At 40.0% G+C, this 20712-nt stretch overlaps 2 protein-coding genes across 3 annotated transcripts; both read right to left on the bottom strand.

Moving 5' to 3' along the window:
- Positions 1 to 1031: 1031 nt before the first annotated feature.
- Positions 1032 to 6885, bottom strand: LOC131989825 (PC-esterase domain-containing protein 1A-like). Of its 2 annotated transcripts, none has more exons than XM_059355164.1 (11): positions 6523 to 6885; positions 5921 to 5997; positions 5565 to 5649; positions 5060 to 5292; positions 4025 to 4175; positions 2755 to 3001; positions 2594 to 2650; positions 2155 to 2202; positions 1755 to 1949; positions 1412 to 1552; positions 1032 to 1335 (listed from the first exon to the last, which is right to left on the bottom strand). In XM_059355164.1, exons 1-10 carry the CDS (start codon positions 6523 to 6525, stop codon positions 1413 to 1415), a joined length of 1236 nt encoding a protein of 411 aa, XP_059211147.1. In that variant the 5' UTR covers positions 6526 to 6885; the 3' UTR covers positions 1032 to 1335; position 1412. The 2 variants fall into 2 exon arrangements, with proteins under 2 accessions (XP_059211147.1, XP_059211146.1); XM_059355163.1 differs by having other exon boundaries at positions 5565 to 5644; positions 5916 to 5997; positions 6523 to 6884.
- rpgrip1 (RPGR interacting protein 1) lies at positions 1032 to 19773 on the bottom strand. The gene is made up of 38 exons (XM_059354417.1): positions 19671 to 19773; positions 18992 to 19045; positions 18503 to 18623; positions 18116 to 18321; positions 17911 to 18013; positions 17159 to 17296; positions 16223 to 16328; positions 16047 to 16070; positions 15124 to 15270; positions 14958 to 15031; positions 14584 to 14798; positions 13756 to 13862; positions 13610 to 13660; positions 13071 to 13250; positions 12803 to 12920; positions 12502 to 12665; positions 12084 to 12414; positions 11679 to 11836; positions 10848 to 11080; positions 10234 to 10349; positions 9868 to 10076; positions 9520 to 9701; positions 9282 to 9336; positions 9054 to 9129; positions 8657 to 8751; positions 8366 to 8555; positions 8192 to 8276; positions 7955 to 8082; positions 7525 to 7742; positions 5916 to 5997; positions 5565 to 5644; positions 5060 to 5292; positions 4025 to 4175; positions 2755 to 3001; positions 2594 to 2650; positions 1755 to 1870; positions 1494 to 1552; positions 1032 to 1261 (listed from the first exon to the last, which is right to left on the bottom strand). The coding sequence occupies exons 1-38, from the start codon at positions 19756 to 19758 to the stop codon at positions 1144 to 1146; spliced, it is 5115 nt and encodes a 1704-aa protein (XP_059210400.1). The 5' UTR covers positions 19759 to 19773; the 3' UTR covers positions 1032 to 1143.
- Between the last annotated feature and the right edge of the window lie 939 nt (positions 19774 to 20712).

Here is a 20712-nt window from a genome sequence, read left to right as displayed (position 1 = left end):
AATATGTTTACAATGCAGTACCTTAACATATTTCATGCTCAAATGCATGTATAACAGTATAAATAGGATTACAAAAGGTTTAAAGCAAATAAAAAATAACCACTTAATGTAATTTTTTTTTTCAGTGCAAGAACAGCAGACCAACATTATATTACACAACATTACACACACACACACACATATGTTTTTGTCATTGTTTATATATAGACAAACCCCTCTGTAGAGACCTTTAGAACAGTTGGGATTTGAGATTTATGGCTCAGAATAAGAAAAAAATAATTTTGCAAAAGCAAGATTTCATACACTGTAATGAAAATGGCTATTTCAAGACAAAATATTGAATCTAATTCATAGCAACAATACAGAACATTTAAAACACACTGTGTAGGAAAGTGGGAGCTTCCCAACGATGCTGTGTTGACAAGGTTTAGACCATGATTGCAGTATTACACTTTGCAATAGAACGCCAAATTTTGATGCATTAAGGAGAAATCTCTAAAAAGTTTAAATTAACATTTAAATGTTTGTTGTGGATGTTTTCTTTCCACTATTCTGAAAGACATGTTAAGGGAGAAAAATAGCCTAATTCCTCAAAATTGACCAGTGCATTAAAAAAAAAAAACCCCACTGATGTTTACGACTTAACATTAGTGTAAAAATTGAAATGCCAAAGAACAAATGCTTTCAATATCAGTCACTTAGACATTAACTTGTGTGTCATAATCTACTAGCCATCAGTTAGCGGTGAGCTGATTTAAAACAAAGTTGGAGGCTAACTAACAATTTTAAATATTGCTCAGAACTACATGTGATGTCAAGACCTTCAAATAACATTTTCCTGAAATGAAAAGTTATCAGGTGGACAGGGGAGAGCTTTTGCGAGTTCATTGCTCCGAGTTTGGCAGAGACAAATGCTGTTCAAGCCTACAAAGAAAGATGGCATCAATCAGACATGATAATGATGTACTAGATAAACTGGGAGGCTGAAAGACATCAAATGTCTAAATAAAAAAAATTCAGAAAGTCTCAAATACCATCCAAAAATTAATTTTTATTACTTAATTTCTTTGAAGGTTGAAGAGGCTTAAGGTTGTGACAGGAAACACACAGAAACAACCTCTGTTAAGCTCATACAAAGTGTTTTCAGAAGTCACAATCATCATCATGATCCATCACTGCTATCTGATCTCTTTTTTTTCTCTTCTTCATCCGTCTCGTCTTCTTTCTCTGCCTCCGTTTTCTGGTGACACTCCTTGTAAATCCCAGTCAGAGTTTCTGCTTCCAGAGACACTTACAGATGTCCAATCACTTCCTTGTCTTCATCCACACTCGCAACTGGAGGACAAAGAGACACTTTATCACACACAAACACACACACAGTAACACAGTACAAGTCAAAAACAGTCCCTGCCTCAGTAGTAGTTGCCATGTTGAGGGAATCTGGGGTGGAAGTAGGGAGCGAAGTGGTGCCTCATGTGTCGGCTCCTCATTACATGCTGATGATGGTCATGGCTGTAGGGCCCAAAGTGGAGGGGAGGCCTGTTGTAGTAACCTGCAGAACATACAAGACACGTTAATAGGCTCTGGTACAGAATAAAGATAACTTAGATAACTTTCAATAACTAGATCAGAAGACCCACCAATATGTTGGTTTTTAAAAACAAATATTCACACAGCAGTGCAGCAGCTGGTCTTCTTGGTGAAAAATAACACTTGATGGTCATCATCACCTTTATATTAGCATACCAAATTACCATTTCTATTGTGTCCATGGACAGGTAGGTGATGCGGTGGCGGTAGGAAAGGTCTGTACGCATGTCTGACAGGTCCAGGAGCCTCATGGTGATGTTTTTGTGGATAGTTCTCAAAGCTCATGTAACCAGATGAGAAGGAATCAGAAAAGAACTCCTCCCTGTAGCCGTCGTAATACCCGACTGATGGGTGTTGCGCTTTGAAAGGCAGACAAGGCAACGGACATTTGATTGTTGATGCTTGGAGGTCTGAGACATGTTCTTCAATCAGTGCATTAGAAATGTGACATCATTCTTTGGCTCAGTATTTTTAAGGATTTTAAGCAGTATTTAACACAAATAGCAAAGAGTAAGATTGAGCAAAAAACAAAAAACCCATCCGTCTAGATGTTTTAAATCTTACCTATGTTGGTAAAGTTGTGGTTCGAGGAACGCTTTCTTCTTTTCACTCCTGAAACAGCAGCATGACATGCAAACGTGAACTGTGAGGAATGCTTCAGTTTACGAGATACAACATTGTGGTCATTTTCTCAACTGTGAAAACACTGACCATTCATCATCTTCAATTTTAAATCTAGACAAACTACTGATTTATATCCCACATCCATAGTTAAGATCTCCTCAAGTATTTGGAGTCCAACACTGCCTTTTTACATTTAACTGGTGATGGACAGCCATCCTCATGGATGTCAAGTTCACAGTATAACGGATAAAAAGCCCAAACATATGTCCAGTGCATTAATCTTGGAAGATCATGGGTTATTGATTTTGCCAATATTTGCTTTCTTTTTGATAATTAGTCAATAGAAATAATCCTACTCAACACATCACCAGCATCTTACCTGCAGGTTTGGTAGCATTTCCTTTGGCTGACTGCTGATCAGTAACCTCAGGAGGCTCTAAAAAGAACAAAGTCATATCAATGCAATTTATCACATACTTTTATTTTAATACAATTTTTTAAATGGACATGAATCCATATTTTGGTCAAACGTCTCCGCACCAACAGTCGCCACTGGACATGGCATATGAACACCCCAGGCCTGTGCAGTGTGCTGCAACAGCAGACAGGTTATCCTGCGGTGGGCGATGGCATTCCAGTGGACGCCGTCGTTGGTACGATGACGCAGTGAGAAGCGGAACTGGAAGTGGAGGTCCAGCACATCCATCCCATAGGCATCAGCCAGAGTACCACTGTAAAAGTTGCCGTCTATCACATCGTAACGCAGCTGGGGAGCCTTGTGTTCAATCTGAGGTGAAGGAGAAAGGACAATGTTTAAATAAGCCTCTTACCCTCCATCAAAGCATGAAAATATGACACACTACAATTCTAAAATGTCATTTAGCAGACGCTTTTATCCAATATTTGAGAGTTAATACAACACAAGCAAAGATGATGTCAAGAAACAACACATAAGTGTACACACATCACGATCTTTAAGAGCAAAGACATTACTGACGAGTTTGAACTCCACATGTCGCTGTCCTACATAGTAAGCTTACTGTATATGTAACAGAGTTATTGGGTGATTCCACTTGCCATGATTTAATCAACCAATACCACCAAGTTATATTGAAGTTTTGTGTTTTGATTGGTCAGTGGGCGTCTCCTCTGTATATATATACCATTGTACGTGACTGAGCTGTGTCAGTGCACGAGGAGCGTGCCCGTGGTGGGTTGAATCGCACCCAGTCATACACATATTTTGATTGTTTATTGTAATTATATTTCATTTTCATACAATGTCGATGTGATAATGCATATATGCCCCCGTGTAATGTAGCGACATTATTTACACTGTCATAAATGCTTATTCACTCCAATGTACAGAAAGTGCTTAGATCATGCTAATTAGCTTAGCATGCTAGGTCGCTAATTTGCTTTTATCAATATGTGATTAGGATGACTGGATGTGTGCGCTGTGCCGTGTCTGTGGCTGACCGGGAATGTCCCCTTTGTTTTGCCAGTTTTACCAGAATAAATCTGACCAAAAGACAGCCAGTGTGGATTCTTCTACATTCTACAAACACAACGCAGAGTCTACATAGGTTACATATAGTCAAACATAAAATACATAAACCACATCATTTTCTTCTAATGTAGTCCGACTAATTCTGTGGGTTGAATTTCTGATGTTACTAAGCCTTGTGAAGACAGTTTGTCCACAGTAGGGTGCAAGAGAAACATTTAATGACAGTTTGTGCACAAATTTGATCCAATGAGACCAAATCTCCATGTCTAGTTATGATGCAGATGATCGGTGATGACATACCTCAGGCACCAGGAAACCACCTTTGATACTCTCTCCTAAGGGCATGGTGAGGTTCCATACGACCAGCGTTTCCTCAGGCAGAATCCCTTTCAGCTCACCAAAGAACTTATGGAGGTTCTCTTTGTAGTCATCCATCCATTTGGAATTGTATCTACAAAACCCAACACAGACATAGACTAACTTTGAGGAGCAAATTTACTGTGCACATAAAAATCTAAAGAGATTGGGTGATACATATACCACCAGCTATACAGTTGTAGATAATGGCTTACTTCTACACACACCTCCCTCACCCTCGCTGTTTGATCAAGAGGTGGGGATGAGGGAGAAATTCATAAACTGGATCTCAACAATGCCTTTTTGAAGATGTAAACAGTTTTTGCCAATCCAAACACATCTTCAGCCCATAAATTTGCTACCACAAAGCTATCAAAGTTGTGTTTTTATACAATAAAAAGGAGTTAGCTGGTTGAAACGCATCATGTGATTAGATAAAAGTATTTACAGTAATGGAAAAATATATTAGACCATTGTTTTCTTCAATTTATTCTTCATTTTAATGCCTGGTACAACTTAAGGTACACTTCACACTGGTTTTCTTGACAATAACCAAAATCATTATCAAGACAACCATGGGAAATGGCTAGATATCAGATTAAATTAAACTCTTATAATAACAACAAAAATAGCTCATAAGAGTTTAATTTAATCTGATATCTAGCCATTTCCCATGGTTGTCTTGATAATGATTTTGGTTATTGTCAAGAAAACCATGAAAAATTGCATATTTGTCCAAACAAGTGTACCTTAAGTTGTACCAGGCATTAAAATGAACAAGAAATTAGAGATAAGAGATCACAAGGGTGATCTAATATTTTTTTCCATGACTGTATATATCTTGAAGTGCATGATCAGCTTTAACAAATGAGAAAGGATGTATAAATATTCAAAAACATAATCCATACATACAAACAGAAAGCAGCTAACATAGTGACACAAGATGAGCAAAAATTATTATTTTTGCCGGTAACACACCTAGAAATATCCCAAACGCAGGAGTTCATTATGATTACATCTGGTTTCAAACCATGGCGGAAGTCTTCCAGGATGCTCTTCATGTAGCTAGAGTAAACCCGAGTTACAAAGTAGAAGCGGACCAGGTGGTGGGCAGACTGAAACTGTCGAACCTCCCGGTACGCCGTTCCGTTGTGCATTTCACTGAGACAACCTCCTTCCACCAGACAGTCCTGTTCAAAGCTCATCTCACCCTGAAGGAGAAAAACATGTGAGAACCGGAACAGATGGGGATGGAGACACAAGCTAACCATGTGGGTAAAAGAGAGACATTTGAATAAAGTTTGTCTTGAGACCCACTGAAAACATTTTCCAGTTATAAGGGAAGGGAAGGTTTCTGTAATGGAGATCAAATCTTATAACAACAAAACAAACACACTGGCATGAAAACAGAATTCCTTCAGTTAAGTCTTTTTTTAATCACAATATAAACCTGGTAAATGTTAGCACTCTACACATCACTTGCCTTGCTCCTGAGCTGTCTCAGGGAGAGATATTTGTCCTTCTGCAACAGCAGAACAAGGTCCTTGTAGACAGCCCTCTGGACTGAGGTTGAGATACAGAGAGCGTTAATAGCAGCAGTGTAAATAACAGACTCAAGCTCACAACTGACCCAGAGTGTTAACAGATTTCTTCTGATTGTTGGAAGCTGGCAAATTTTCAGTCAGCAAACCACTTGAAATATAAATGGATGAGATCTGCCTGTTAGCTCATTCAACAGCAATGAGATGATCCTCTTAACATTAAATGGGCTGCTACAAGACCTTTAAAACACATTTTCTTGGAAACGAGAAGGTGAATTTAACTAAGCACTCACTCGAGTCTCCCAGCACCACAACGAACTTGTTATGGAGCAGCTGGCTGGCCTGCTGGTGGCTCACAGGCTTCATAGTTTCCTTCTGTTAATTACAAAGTCAAACATGTTTATTGTTTTCATTAATGTGGTTTGAAAGATGGTCAATGTTTAGTAACGTTAGGCTTTAAGTGCAGGTAACGAAGTTATAGGCTTTATTAGACATAACGTTAATAAGTAAAGTTAGTAATGGCCAAGTAACGTTAAATCACTTCAGGTACTAAATTAACGTTAACATTAGCTAACCCAGTGGTTCCCAAAGTTTTTCGACTGGGCCCCCCTTTTCTATCTAAAAAATACTTTCCCTAAAAATAACAGGAAAATTCAGTTTAAATGACAGTTTCTTTCCGTAAATTAAGCAGATTTTTATAGTGCAGCATTGGAGAACAATTAAATTATTTCAATTCAGCCTTGCCACACTTCTGTAACCATGCACCCCCCCAGGGGTCACGCCCCCCAGTTTGGGAACCACTGAGCTAACCTAACATTAGCGTTGGCATAGTAACCTAGCATCAGGCAAATCGGCTGGCTTTAATTGAACTTGAATTAAAATAAGGTTGACGTCACTTACCATTGATGGATTTAGCAGCAATTCCTGGTATTTAACAACTGAAGCTAACTAACGTTAGCCGTTTTAAATCGACCCTCGCTATTTGCAGCGTTAGTAGATTGTTTGTTTACAAAAATAGCTGACGTCAGCCAACGGTCCTGGAGAGCAAATGCTCACAATCTCGGGCGTTTTCAGTTTTCGGCTCAAACCTGCAATTCTTAACCAACTGGTCCTTCGCTACACTTTTAGAATTGTTTCACAACTCCAACAAGCTTAAGGTTATGGCAACTATTTCACTTTGTAGACTCGACATAAAAGTTAAAATGTGTTACTCGACGCAGCCGTTACTTTCCGAGACAGGTGACTCTAATTTGATTGATGGTGCTTTTAAAGACTGTCGGAAATACCAGTTTTCGTTCGCGCCATTAATGACAATCTCGCGAGACTTATGTAGACTAAAACAAACAAATACATAAATAAAAGATGGCGTTCAATAGTTTCATTGACTAACTGTGTTTAGAAATTATCAAATTATAAACTGTTTTATGTTAGGTCCTTGTATAAAGTGTGATCATAGTCATAGTCACATAAAGAAAATACATGTTTATCTTTTCATTGTTGGAGTGAAAACCACTGTAAAAATAAGCATTTATTAAAAGTAAGCCCTTAATAGTGTACAGTGTAAAGTTTACAAGGGCTCGTTGTTGTTGAAGAACAATAAATTCAATTATTCAACATTTTTTTGAGTTCTTTGCTCTGAGTTTGGCAGAGACAAATGGCACTGAGGAAAATGTAGTGGCAGTCTACACAGAAAGATAGCATCAATCAAAGACAGGCAAAGATGTACTAGATAAACTGGGAGACTGAAATATTGTAAATGTATAAATAAACTTCTCAAATACTTTTCAAAAATCAATCTTTATTTCTTAATTTCTTTGGGAAATGTTGAGAAAGGTGCTATAAATAATGAAATAAAACATACAGAACACAACCTCTTTGTTCATCTCATACAAAGGGCTTTCAGAAGTCACTATCATCATCATAATCTATCACTGGTATCTGATCTCTTTTCTTCTCTTCCTCTTTTTCCTCCTCCTCCTCTTCTTCTTCATCTGTCGCATCTTCTTTCTTCGTCTCCGTTTTCTGGTAATACTCTTGGTAAATCCCAGTCAGAGCTTTTGCTGCTTCCAGAGACACTTTCAGATGTCCTATCACCTCCTTGTCTTCATCCACACTCAAGACTGGAGGATACATAGTCACAGGGACAGACAGAATATGTTTTACATGTTATAAAAAAAGGGTATAAAAAGCATCAATATGAAAATGTACCAGGCACACCTTTTTCCAGTGCCTTTATAGTTTGCTATGCAGCCAGCTTAATTTTCATGCTTTCAATTTGTTTCAAAGTCGGGGTGTAAAAAACAAGACACAAATAGTGAAATACAACACCTACTATTAATTTGTTGGTCGCTGACATCATTTCCAGTGAGGAGCAGTTCCTTCAGGTCCAGGAAAGCGTGTCCCACATCCAAACAGTCCTCCTCATCGTCCATCGGCTCACTGACAACTGTGAACTTTAACCTTGCCGCGACACACAGACACACACACTTCAGAGACATCTATAAAGTGTAGTGAGACATAAAATATTTACTCAACGTGTAAAATGTTGCAGAAACAGTTATGATACTACCTCCCCTGGTTGGGGTCGGTGCCCTCCAGCATGGTGTAAAGATACTGTCTGAGTGGAGCTGACTGTGAACCATCCACATAAATCACTAACAGAGACAAACAGAGAGATTTGGGAATTAGAAAATAGATCAACTTTCTGGAAAATCACACACACACACTGCTCACCCAATCTCACCTCTTGTGAAGTTGTAGTGGATCTCCTCTCCCTCTGTGGGTTTGCGGAGGGACATGGGTGTTTCTGTCGTCTCCATCGGGACGCCCAGCAGCCGGTATTCCACATAAACACGCTGCACTGACTTATCCAGCGCCACGTTGGAGGACGGTTCGAACGACAGGGACAGAATCTCGACTCTCAGCTTGTTTCCCTGAGACATAATGACATGAACAGCACAGTGTGATGCTAAAATGTTTACTTTCTTTATTTCTTTTATTCATTTTCCCTCACTCACACACAGTTAATTCATACCTTCCTCATTTTCCGTTTTGGTGGAATGATGATAATGTCGCTTTGTGAGGAACTTGACTCTGAAGACTCGGGGGCTTCATTGTCGCCTGCAGCAGCTGTATAGTCAAAAAAGTGAACATGAGAAGAATTGCGAAAGCAAGACATTGCATGCCATTTTTAAAAAAAACTTTTGAGCCATATTTTGACTCTGAACCAGAACTTTGGAGGCCAGGGTGGTGGAGGCAGCTTCCATGTCCTGCATAAACTAAGGTAATGCTTTATTTGCTCAAGATTTTGAGGTCAAAGGGATTCTTGTGTGGTCTTATTTGGAAATGTTTAAACAATGGCTCAGGTTTCAAATTACTGAGAGAAACTCCAAGCAGGTGTTTAGGCCTATTGTGTGTATAAGAATATTTACCACTCTTCCTCCTCTCCTCTTCCTCCTCCTCCTCCTCCTCCTCATCCATTGACACCAGATCCATAGAGGGAAGGTCCTGAGAAGAAGAAATTTGATATGAGCCCATTCACCAGCCAGTTGGTGTGTTATAATTCTGTACACACACAAAATTTACAATATTGTCTAAACTAATATACAATTCCTGTGAAAATGGTTCCACCAGTTTTGAGGCTAGTTAAGAGCTCCTACCTGAGTCCTGGCTGAGCTGGCTGAGCTTTTCCTCGATGGTGTGGTGGGTGAAGATCTGAAATAAGAATAAATTATGACGATTCAAATCTGTTTACACATTTTGTTACACTTGTTTGCTCTACAAAATTATGTTTTTCTCCCACACTAATCCTAAAACTCACACAAGTTCACAAAGCTCTAGAGTAACAAGACAATGAAGTGGATTTTTAAAAGACAAAGAAATAATCCAGCAACTTACTTTCCTGTTGGCAAATGTAAGGGTGTGGTCAGTCTTGGCTCAGGCGTCAGATGGGGAGTGGCCTGGTAAAGGTCAGTTGACCTCTTGGTGGATCTCTTCCTATCTGAGGCCAGAGGTTTCACAGGGGGTTGCTCATGTTGTATGCTCTGTGAGCTCTTCTGTTTCACAGGTGGAGGCTGAGGCTGTAAACGGACAAATACACTAGTAAACAAAATAATTTCTATGCTTGAATTTCATGAAAACACCAAGCAGCAAGTACTTTCATCCTGCATTCAATCAAATACACACGTCAAGAGCATTACAGGTAATTCCCAAACCTTTCGACAAGCCAGAGAAAAATAATAACACCTTTGCTCTTGGCTTGGCTATTGGCCTCTGTGATGCTTCAGCCTCCTCTCTCCTCCTCTCCTCCCGGTAAGTGCTTTCCATTCCTCTGTCCTGAGGTCCCTGTCTACCCAGCACAGTATCCACCGATGGCTGGAAGGGGTACTTCCATTTAATCATGATCCTGACCATGCCCCGAGGTCCACCAGCTGGATCCCTCATTACATAGTCACCTGACAGGAAGGAGAGAAAAAATGTGCAATTAACATGTTGATGAAATGTTTGATGAAAGTAACACCTTTCATCAAATGATTCCTCTAAGGAATCAGGGATCATCCATCAGGGATGTAGATGAATAATGTGATAGCTTTGCTTTTCTCTCCTCCTCACCTCTGACCTCCCTGCCTGTAGCCAGGGCTCGCAGTGGGATGGGGGTCTTGGCCAGATAGGCTGGTGGTATCTGATCATCGCTGTCATCAAACACATACACCCACAAACTGCTGGACCTGGACATGAAGTTTAATGTTAACCCTTTATCAGGCGAAGAACTATATTTGGTAACTTCAGTGGATATCAAAATGGGGTCGAGGAAATTTTTTTACTAGATTAAAGTGGCAAATCTACGCGAAAAAAGTTGCAGATTTACGAGATTTAAAGTGGTGAATCTGCCAGAAAAAAGTTGTTTTTTTCCCCACTTCTTTCTCGTAAATCTGTGACTTTTTTCACGCAGATTTGCCACTTTAAATCTCTTAAATCTGCGATTTTTTTTCTTGTAGATCTGCCACTTTAATCTAGTAGATTTGCAACTTTTTTCTCTAAATGTTTTTATTTTTTACTTTGGATATCCGCTGAAGTTACCAAATACGGTTCTTCACCTGATAAAGGGTTAACAATATTTTGCAAAGATAAGGATTATCTAAGCACCAACTTAATACGAATTAAAACATGTGAATTTGAATTTGAATTAAATGTCTGACATTTTCCTCTTTCTCCAGACCTCATACCTCAGGTAGTGTAACACATCAGCCGTCACTGCTAGTGGGTAGCTGGTGGTATCACTGAACACCGGGTCAGCGCTGGACTGGACTGTTTGAGAGACGTGAGGCGGCAGGTCGTAGAACCTGTATGTCAGGTAGGCATCAGGAAGAAGTCCAGGCCAGCGAGCACTAAGGCCCACACAACGTTCCAACACAACCACCAACTCATTGGGGATCCCTCCACCGTAGTCATGCAACTCCTGTAAACAGCATTGAAAAATGTCACTTAAAGAAATCTCCAAAAAGCATGTCCCTGTGTAACAATGGCTAATCCTCAAAGCTCTCTTATGGACAATTTCTTTGGTAGAAAATTGTAAAATAAAACAATCACAGTGAGGTAGGGTAACTGTGAAATTGTTCAGAAAATGCTCAGTGGTAGAGGAAGTAGGGTACAAGTGCTGCATTAAAAAAAAAGCACAAACATCAGAATGTTATGAATACTGTTACAGGACTATAATGAGTGATGCATTAATCATCACTATTGCTTCTGGTAAAGGGGGGGGGCTTAACCTGTAATAATGGAATTTATTTGTTCATAATATTTACTGTAAAGCATTTAAATATGCAAAGTATGTAGTGAAATAAAAAGTACAATAATAAATAATTCAAAATGCAGTGGAGTAGAATTATAATGTAACATAAATTCCTATAAGCACCTCAAAACTGTAATCGAGTGCAGTACTGAAGTAAATGTATTTACTTAAATTCCACAAGTGAAAATGTCACATATAAAATAAAAGCAAGACAACATGCATTGCTATAGACCACTAGAGGTAAATAAAAAAATGTCTGTTATACCTCATGACCAGTATCTTGCCAGCCGAGAGAGACCTGAACAGGCCTCCTGTGCGCCGCTGGTCTGTCAGCTCCTCTCTCTGCCACGGCGCCTACGGGCTCTGCAGGATGAAACATGCGCACCCAGAAATCCACAACACCAACAAGTGCACCCTCTGAGCCTTGAAGGGAGGCAGACACATTTATACACAATTAATTATTAAATTAATGATGATTACCACACACAATGCATTTTGTCATAAACAAGAGCATTAAAACACAATATGCAGAAAACAGAAAAATGACGATGATGGTAATTTATCTATAAAAGTATAGAATATCTTCATATTGGCAAACACTGCATGTTAACAAACTGTGTGCAGGAAAAGAAGAATCCAGTATATTACTTTATATTTATACACCACTCACCTGTGATATTGACATGTCCACCAACACGCTCCCCTCTCCTTTCCATGGCCCCCATGAGGGACATCTGCCCACTTCCATGTGTCACAAACCGGACCCCTCCCAACGCCTGGTGGAGCTCCACTCTGACCCTTGACCCCTGACCTCCCAGCCTGCCCAGATCTCGGGGTGTTAGAGCGTAGCGGGACGTGAAACCGTAGTTGGGTTGGCTGCCTGACACCAGAGGAGTGGAGTGCACCTCAAAGTCCAAGAGGCTATAGGTGCAGAAGGTCACAATGTCTTCATGACGGATGCTGCCCAAGGTACGAAGTCCTGTTGGGGTGAAGGTGGCGGCCTGGAGGTAAAAAAATATTTCAGTTTTATGGGAAACTTGCCCCAAATAAAGGATCAAATTCATCTACAAGGTCTTAGTTTTGTGGACCTTCAGGTGGATCTCGAGCAGTGACTCCCCAGCCCTCAGCTGAGCAAAGGACAAGTCGTCCTCAATGGGCTGTACCACCTCCTGGTCTCCAGCTGGCCAGGTGTACTGGATTGGTATGGTCCGTTTGTAGTTCCTAGGGCTGTATGCCAACTCTTTCAACTGAGCTTGAGAGTACAAACAGACAATAAAGAGTTTTGAGATTTGGAAGGTTGCTCTTTTTCCCTAACTTTTTTAGCTGCTCATACTATATATAAGGTTTTCTAACCTTTTCTGTTACTATAGAAATGAGCGTTGTTCAAACCTTGTAAAGTGTTGATCTGAAGAGCTCTTTTTGATAAAAGTTTGTCTTTCTCTGCCATCCTCCTCCTGCTCTCCTCCCTGTCTGTCCCCATCCTCTGGTTGACTGTGTTCAACTCTTCCTTTGGGAGTAATCAGTTCGATCCAAGTCAAGTTCAGTTAGAATGAGAAGGAAATAATTTAAAGAAAGCTGAGAATCAACGGAATATAAATGCTGATTATAATTTTGTGTACCTGTGTGATGAATGTGTTGATTGTGCATGTATGTGTACCTGCAGGTCTTTACTGATACGGTGCTCGAGCAGTAGAAGGTTTCTGGTTTTCTGTAATTCCAGCACAGTCTCAGCATGCGATGCCTGGATGTTTGCCAGATCACGGGGCGATTCCTCCACCTTCCTATCAGCCCAGAGGAAATTCAGCCCCGCCCTGCTCTCCTGCTGCATCCGAAATGCCTGTAGTCGAAGCAAAAGCGTGCAACAGTGTTTAAAGGAGGACATATTATGCTTATTTTCAAATTCATACTTGTGTATTACGTGTAAATACACAAGGTGAGATGAAGGGTCATGTTCTCATAGATTTCTATACAATCTGATTTCTATAGCAACCAATGGAGTCTCCCTCTGCTGGCCATTAGAAAGAATGCATGGTTTAAATTACTTCTGCATTGGCCCAGAGGTTGCTGCCCAATTTAAATAGCCCCTACCCTACTTAATAAAAAAAAAGGCATGGAAATTATGTTTTATACAATATGGAACCAAAAAAGCATGCAATGCAAGTTCTAACAGTCCTAACAGAGATTTTTTGTGCAAACCTTGATCTGTATGAGAGTTTCACTAAGGTCTTCGACACTCATATCAAACTCCTAGAAGAGAGAAGAGAGATGATTAAAAGTATGTCAGGCTATGTGTTGAAAACAGGACAAGACAAGAATGAGAGGCCGATGTGTGAATCTCTGACCTTGGTGACAGAGTCCAGCCTGTCCTGCAGAGCAGAAATTTGCTCTCTGTACTTGATAACTTCCTGTTCCAGATGCCCTTGATTGTCCCTCGTCATCGTAGATAACTCTACATAAAACAACACAGTTTCTGTTTTGTTGCTGTAGAATTGTTTTCAACATTGTAGAAGCTGAAAGTATACACTGAAAAAAAGCCATCTTGTATTTTTTGGCCTAAAACAGTGATATTAGTTGGTAAAACTTGGAAATAAAAATTATGGACATTTAGAGCAATAATGTAAGTTAGCACAACAAAGGAAGCCAGTTGTCTGCTCAAAAACAAGTTGGTGAGTTGTTGTTACTTATATCTTTAAGTTGGGGTTCACAACAAGGGACAATAGTTCTGCTAACTCTTATTTCTTTGTTGTGAAATGCGGGAAATCGGTGATATTCATTAGCGAAAGCTAGCGGCTAACTGATGCTAGCGGCTAACTGATGCTAGCGGCGCTGCTTGTTACAGCTACAAGAGTAGCCATTAGTGTATCAATGCTAACTCAAAATTGTGGTCGCAACATTAGCTGACATTTCATAGTGGTTTTAAAATTGTGCCAATTCAGCACATTGCAGAAGTTAGCAGAAGTAAGGATTAAAAGTTATTACAATGTTAAATTGTAAGTTAGTACAACTTACAGTTGAGTTGACAAAAAACTTAAAATATTTAGTTTAATTGTCCAACTTAAAATTTTAGAAGTTTGTTGCCTTGAAATTTTGAGTTCACCCAACTTTTCTTTTTTTGCAGTGTAGGGTCTAATATAAACATAATTGCAGTGTCAACCTGCTGAGACTCCTACCTCTTTCTCGCTCCTCTAGTATCTCCTTCTCTCGCCTCAGTTTCTCCCTCTCCAGCTCCAGCCTGCTCCTCTCCCCCCTCTCTGCTTGCAGCATCTCCTCCAGTCTCTGGATGGTGTCCATCTGTCTGACGTTTTCTCCCTGGTCCTCCCTCCTCTGGTTCACTTCTCTGTGTTGTTTCAACTGGCCATCGTGGCTGCTTCGCACAGATAATGTACTACGAAGGAAAGGGGTTTTAGATTTAAACAAGCAGGGAGAAACACAACATTTCTTTTAGAAGTCATTAGTTGATGAATAAATAAACACTTCGTCATATGAACATAAACCTTATCTAAAAACCTCCAGATTAATGTGCTCTATTAGATATACGACTCACCTCTCTAGCAGAGTATCATAGTTTTCTTTAATAAGATCCCTCTCCACCTCCACGTCTGATATCCTCTCCTGGAGCTGAAAAGATTGAATTTTTTTTTTTTTTTAAACTGACATTGTTTTTCATGAACTCTAGCCTTTCTACATACATGCAGATATAGATGCTGTACTTTGTCCAGGGTGTGCAGAGACAGGGTAGTGGTGGTAAGTTGTCCCTCCAGTGCCAGCGCTCTCTGTCTCTCCTGCTTCAGCTGTCCAGTCAGTTCCTCCACTTTCTCCAGCAGAGCTGCCTGGCTTTCTCTCAGTGACCTCTGACTCTGGGGTGAAAACACAACACATGGAAAGTTAACATGAGTATCAGACTATTAGTCTGAGGATCTGATTCACAGAGGTGGGACCAAGTCATTGTTTTGCAAGTCCCAAGTAAGTCTCAAGTCTTTGCCCTCAAGTCCCGAGTCAAGTCCGAAATCAAGATTGACAAGTATCAAGTCATGTCCCAAGTCCAGCAGTTTGAGTTTCGAGTCCTTTCGAGTCCTTTTAACCACAGAGTAATAATATATTTACACAGATCATGTATGCTTTTAAAATCTGTTTTTATTTATTAAAACAAGTGCAGTTGAAATTGCAGAAAAAAATAGTGCTGGCATTGCACTTCCTAATTGCACTATTAACCAGTCATTTTTAACATTTAACTCATATTTTGAAAGAATATTCTTAATTTTGAATACATCTGAAAAAACAAGTGCAACTGTAATTATTTGTTCAAAAGTGCTAACTTCGTACTTCCATACCAATGATGCCATATTGCATTTTAACTAGTTCCACAGCAGCTCACACACAATGAAAGATACAGAGCCTTAATAACATATTTTTTTCATCTTTGGGTATGGGGGAAAGTAGCCAAAGTCAAAAGCCTCAAGTCACGAGTCATTGACGTTGAAGTCCAAGTCGAGTTGCAAATCTCTTTACATTTTGTCAAGTCGAGTCTAAAGTCATCCAATGCATGACTCGAGTCAGACTCGAGTCCAAGTCATGTGACTCGAGTCCACACCTCTGTTGATTCATGAAGCTTTCTGTGTAACAAGGCATTTACCTCCTCCAGCTGATTCTCATACGCCTGGAGGGAAAGAAGAAAGATATTTATTTATATTAACTGGAAACTTTTAAAGTATTTTGAAAAACATTTATAAGCCTAAATGACAAAAGCACTGAACCCAAATTCTTAAACTAATAAAAAAAAAGATTTATAGACAAATAAGGTCATCTAACCTCTTGCAGGTTGTTGAACTTCTCCTGGGTGACCCTCAGGGCAGTGCTTTTGTCTGTAAGTTGCCGTTGTAGACGTATGATATCCACGTTCTCTCTAATATTTGTTCTAACAGAAAGATGCAATATATTATTGTTATTGGCATTGTTGTTCAAGCTGTTATAGCGGTAGCTGAAAAAAAGGTGGCTTGCAGTGGAAAGACAATATTATGTCCTCTTCTACCTACAGTATTTGGCGGTCAGTGCACCAGCATTTTGGAGAAGCAGGTGGCAGTACTGACACGGAAGCAAAGCAATGCACTGCTGTGGATGGATGCAGTAACTACATTTATTTTAGCCAAAAAAAAGGCCCATATCAAAGAAAATCATTATTTAAATTGTGTGGTATATTTATAATGTTTTAACATAACAGTGGCTTATTATAGAAGTCGTTTTGTGCTCTTGTCAAGCCACTAGACTCCATTGGCAAAAGTTTTTACCTCATAGGATGTGGAAGTTTCTGGTCTACTGCTGCCTTGATTGATTCGTTTGTTTGTGCTATTGCGTGACTTTGGTGTCTTTAGTTCAGATTCATTCAAGTCACACAATAGCAAACACAAATTAACCAGTTCAGACAATTGTATATCAGCAATCCTGTGTTCTGCAAGGTGAAATTACTTCCTTTGTTAATGGACCCTGGTGGCGTTGAAGATAGCGTAGAACACCTTCAGTTCCCCCCAGAAAAGGCAGTCCTACTACAAGATACAGCAGTAAAATATTACAAATATAGAGTACACTTGTTTTTTTTAAGTGGCTATACTGTGTTTTTTTCCTGTCCCCGTTCACAGCAGTACATTGCTTAGCTTCTGTGTAGGTACTCCAAAAAAATACAATGCAGCCTTCCATCAACTGCAGTAGTTATTAGTGATGTGATGATAGGTGTTTTTGTGCTGTAGCCACCTGTGTCTGTCAGCCTGCTGCTTCCTCATCTCTCTCATGGTTCCCTCTATCTCTTTCTCTTTCTCTTTCAGCGTGTCTCTGAGTGCCTGGGCTGTCAGCTCCAGCTCTGCAGCCCTCACCTGCTCTGTCACACTGGACCTGTCAAGAGGGAGATATGTGGAGGTGTAGAGGGATGTCGGTGTAGAGTCACGATCAGTGGCGGTTCTAGACCAGTTTTACTGTGGGGGCCAAGCAGGGGCCAGTGTTTAATCAGAGGGGCACTTTAAAAAATGGCAAAAATATTTAAGCCTTCAAACCCTTTAATTTTAGCTTATTTAAAAATCTAATTTAAATATATTTGGAAGACACAAATACACTGATTGAAACAATGAGACTTACCAACAATAACAACTATTTTTGTACAATAATGACATTTCAAATTTTTGTGCACAATTACTTTCTTTTATTTTGAAAGCTTTTATTGCACAATTAAACTTTTATACAATGCACACATTCTGGGTTCATTTTGTGTACAATGAGATAACAGAAAATAGGTAAGAATTGTTCCGTTGTTCATCGTTATAAATTGATCATTTTATTATTAATTTGACACAGGGGCCACAGCAGGGGCCAAGGGCTTCTTCACAGGGGCAGTGGCCCCTGTAGGCCCCCGTGTAGAACTGCCACTGGTCACGATGGGGATTTATTTAAGAGAAAATGACATGGAAGTAAAGAAATAAAAAAGCAGAAATAGAAACATTGCAATCACTTACAATCTCTCCATCTCTGCCCTGGTGTCCTCCAGGATGGGGCCGTATCGGGGCGGGGCTGTCTGTGCTGCCCTCCTGACTCCGCCCTCCACTTCCATACCCTTACCTGACAAGAAAAAGAGGATGCAGAGAGGAGAGACAGTCAGAGAAGGAAGTGAAAGTGAAAGCAGTAGTCACCCTTGCTTATCTTCATCTGCAGCAAACACACCTTTACTGAATTTATATGGTGTGCGCCCCCCAAGGTCCATAATGTGCTGCCTGGCCAGACTCAATTTGTTCTGCAGCACCCCTTTCTGGCTCTCTAGCATAGCCACACGGGCTTCCAGCTCCTGTATGGTGTCCTCCATGTCCCTGTCCTTCACAGCACTGGACCCAGGACGGGCCTGACGTAGACGCATCAGTCTGGTGGACATCCTGAGGCAAGGAAGAGGAGGGCAAATCAGCCATTTTAGAAGAGGACTTGGCATTATCAAATATGTCTTTAAAACACATCCAAAGGCTGCAACAGAGATGATTGTCCCAGCTACTCTGAGATGCCACATTGATGTGCCCACTTCTGCCCATATGTAGGTATGTGTCATTTTTTTCCTATTACCTGCGTAGCCTCTGCTCCTGGGTACGAGTGTGTTGTCTTAGCACACTGTTTTCCTCTTGCAGTCTGAGACACAGGTCCTCCAGGTGCTCTCGGGGAAACCGAAACAGGCGCTGAGGGTCTGCTGAAGAGACAGACAGAGAGAGGGAGAGAGAGGCAGCCAAAAATATAAGAAAGCTCTTTCCTTGTATGCTTGATGCATAACTACTGAAATAGAATTATATATGCTACTATAAATGTACTCATTAAGTTGCAATGATTTTGTTTTCAGACACAATCCTCTGTTAATTGTGGATACATTTTCATTGTAGGGATTGATTAATGTTTTGAGAAGATATACACTTTATCTGTCAAGAATAAATCACATTGTTACAATAATTTCATGGAAAGAGGTGAAAAAGTATTTTATTACAACTTTATGGGCGACCTTGTATATAGGAATAGTACTTTCATATGCCTTGATAGTAAGTGAGTTTAGTAAAGTTGTTTTACATTTTGACTTCATGACGTGATGCTTCTTCCATGGCTTCACGTCACGTAGAGTATCTGGGGAAAACACAGACAGATTTAGTCAGGCTGTATATATGTATTTACACACACACAAATGTCAACAAATGCACTACAGCAAAAATCAATTATTTTCTTAAACCCCTTACCTTCACTCCTTCAACTAAACACCTACACTTAACCTTAACTTAAAGCTAAAATAGCTAAACTCCTGTTGAGAAAATACACAAGTGATGTGATAGACCTGTAGTTCTGTTGCTCCATGCTAATACTGCCACATCATTAATGAGGATTGAAGATTGTTGTTTTGTTGTGTCTAGAGAGTTTGGTTCGATCCCTGACCGTCACAGCCTACATGTCGAAGTATCCTTGAGCAAGATACTGAACCCCAAATTGCTCCCGATGCTGTCTTCATCGGTGTGTGAATGAATTCCCAATGGTGGCAGGTGGGACCGTTTAGGGTAGTAGTGAAAGGGTGAATGAGCGCAGTCTATAGTGTAAAGCGCTTTGCGTGGTCGCAAGCGCATTATGTGGCATACTTGACAATAAAGTTGACTGACTGAACTGAACTGAACTGAAAAGTGCTATATAAGTGCAGGTCCATTTACCATTTACCTATATTTTTTTTTTATAACAAATGATAATACATATTATACACACATACCTGGGGCAGTTGGCATCAGTCCGCTCCTCATCAGTCCCACGTCTCTGACTGGGAGATCCCCTGCTGTCTCATCCATCACTGGCGACATCACACCACTCCACCCAGACTCAAGTCAAGCACAAAGTCTTTGAAATGTCACAACAGCAAACTTGTCATATTGATATCCACTACTGGTTCACTTGGGTCCATCCAGGTAGGGTTACACACTGCAATGTGGACTAAAATCGGGTCTTCAGACTGCAGCAAAACAGAGAAACCAAATGTATAATTCAATCTTGTGAGCATAATTTGTGAAATTCACATTTGTGCAATTAAACTTACTGAACTAAATCTAGTTAATAGCAAACTATAGGGCATTAAAGTCTATATATTCTCTCAGTGATACTTGAAATCACAAGCTCAAGACTGGGAATAATCTGCTCAAGCCTGGAGAAGCTGTCATCCCCAACAGTTTTAGCTTCACCATAAATTTACAATAAAGTTAACAGCCAAATGTAGCAATTGTTAAATGTCTTTCCTGTTTTAAGGTCTACATTGCTGCACAATAAGTGATAAACACCAGGAATCCCACTGCTAGAACAGTGGTTTGCATCATTCCCCCTACCACAGTTACAGAAATCAACATTGATACTAACAAAATATGCAACTTACCCTCGTCTGTTGAGCATCCAAAGAGGTTTAACAGCTTGGAAAGATGTGTGTTCTTGTTTTAGCATCGTGTTCAGAGTAACATGTAGGTAGGCTCTCTACATGTCTCCACCCTGTGCTCAAATGATATCGGTTTTAATCCCTCTTCATCCCTTCCTCCTTCCTTCTTTCCCAAACTCTCTCTTCACAGCAATTTTTCCTTATTCCCAATTTCTTTCTGGAATTTACAAGAGTGTGAAATGATGATTTGCAATCACTGTGTGTTCATGTGCATGCATTTAGTCCGGCGATATACCTGTAAGTGTACAGTACTCTATGTGTGTATAATACCTCCAACCAAGACTCGATCCTGAAGTCTGTCTCAGGGCTCCATCTGCCTTGAGGCTAATCCCAT

The sequence above is a fragment of the Centropristis striata genome, chromosome 17 (genome assembly GCF_030273125.1).
Source record: "Centropristis striata isolate RG_2023a ecotype Rhode Island chromosome 17, C.striata_1.0, whole genome shotgun sequence".
Taxonomy (NCBI): Eukaryota; Metazoa; Chordata; class Actinopteri; order Perciformes; family Serranidae; genus Centropristis; species Centropristis striata.
This window is presented reverse-complemented; position numbering and strand designations above follow the sequence as displayed.

What these genes read in the sequence shown, in the direction of transcription:
- LOC131989825 (XM_059355164.1), bottom strand. An exon ending in TGCGTTTGGGATATTTCTAG is followed by an intron (nt 4,176 to 5,059) that starts GTGTGTTACCGG and finishes TGGGTTTTGTAG; the next exon opens with ATACAATTCCAAATGGATGG. An exon ending in ATGTCCAGTGGCGACTGTTG is followed by an intron (nt 2,651 to 2,754) that starts GTGCGGAGACGT and finishes TGTTCTTTTTAG; the next exon opens with AGCCTCCTGAGGTTACTGAT.
- rpgrip1 (XM_059354417.1), bottom strand. Translation starts at nt 19,758, where the DNA reads ATGTCGCCAGTGATGGATGAGACAGCAGGGGATCTCCCAGTCAGAGAC. An exon ending in ATGAGAATCAGCTGGAGGAG is followed by an intron (nt 15,271 to 16,046) that starts GTAAATGCCTTG and finishes TTTTCACCCCAG; the next exon opens with AGTCAGAGGTCACTGAGAGA. An exon ending in GGCAAGATACTGGTCATGAG is followed by an intron (nt 11,081 to 11,678) that starts GTATAACAGACA and finishes TGCTGTTTACAG; the next exon opens with GAGTTGCATGACTACGGTGG.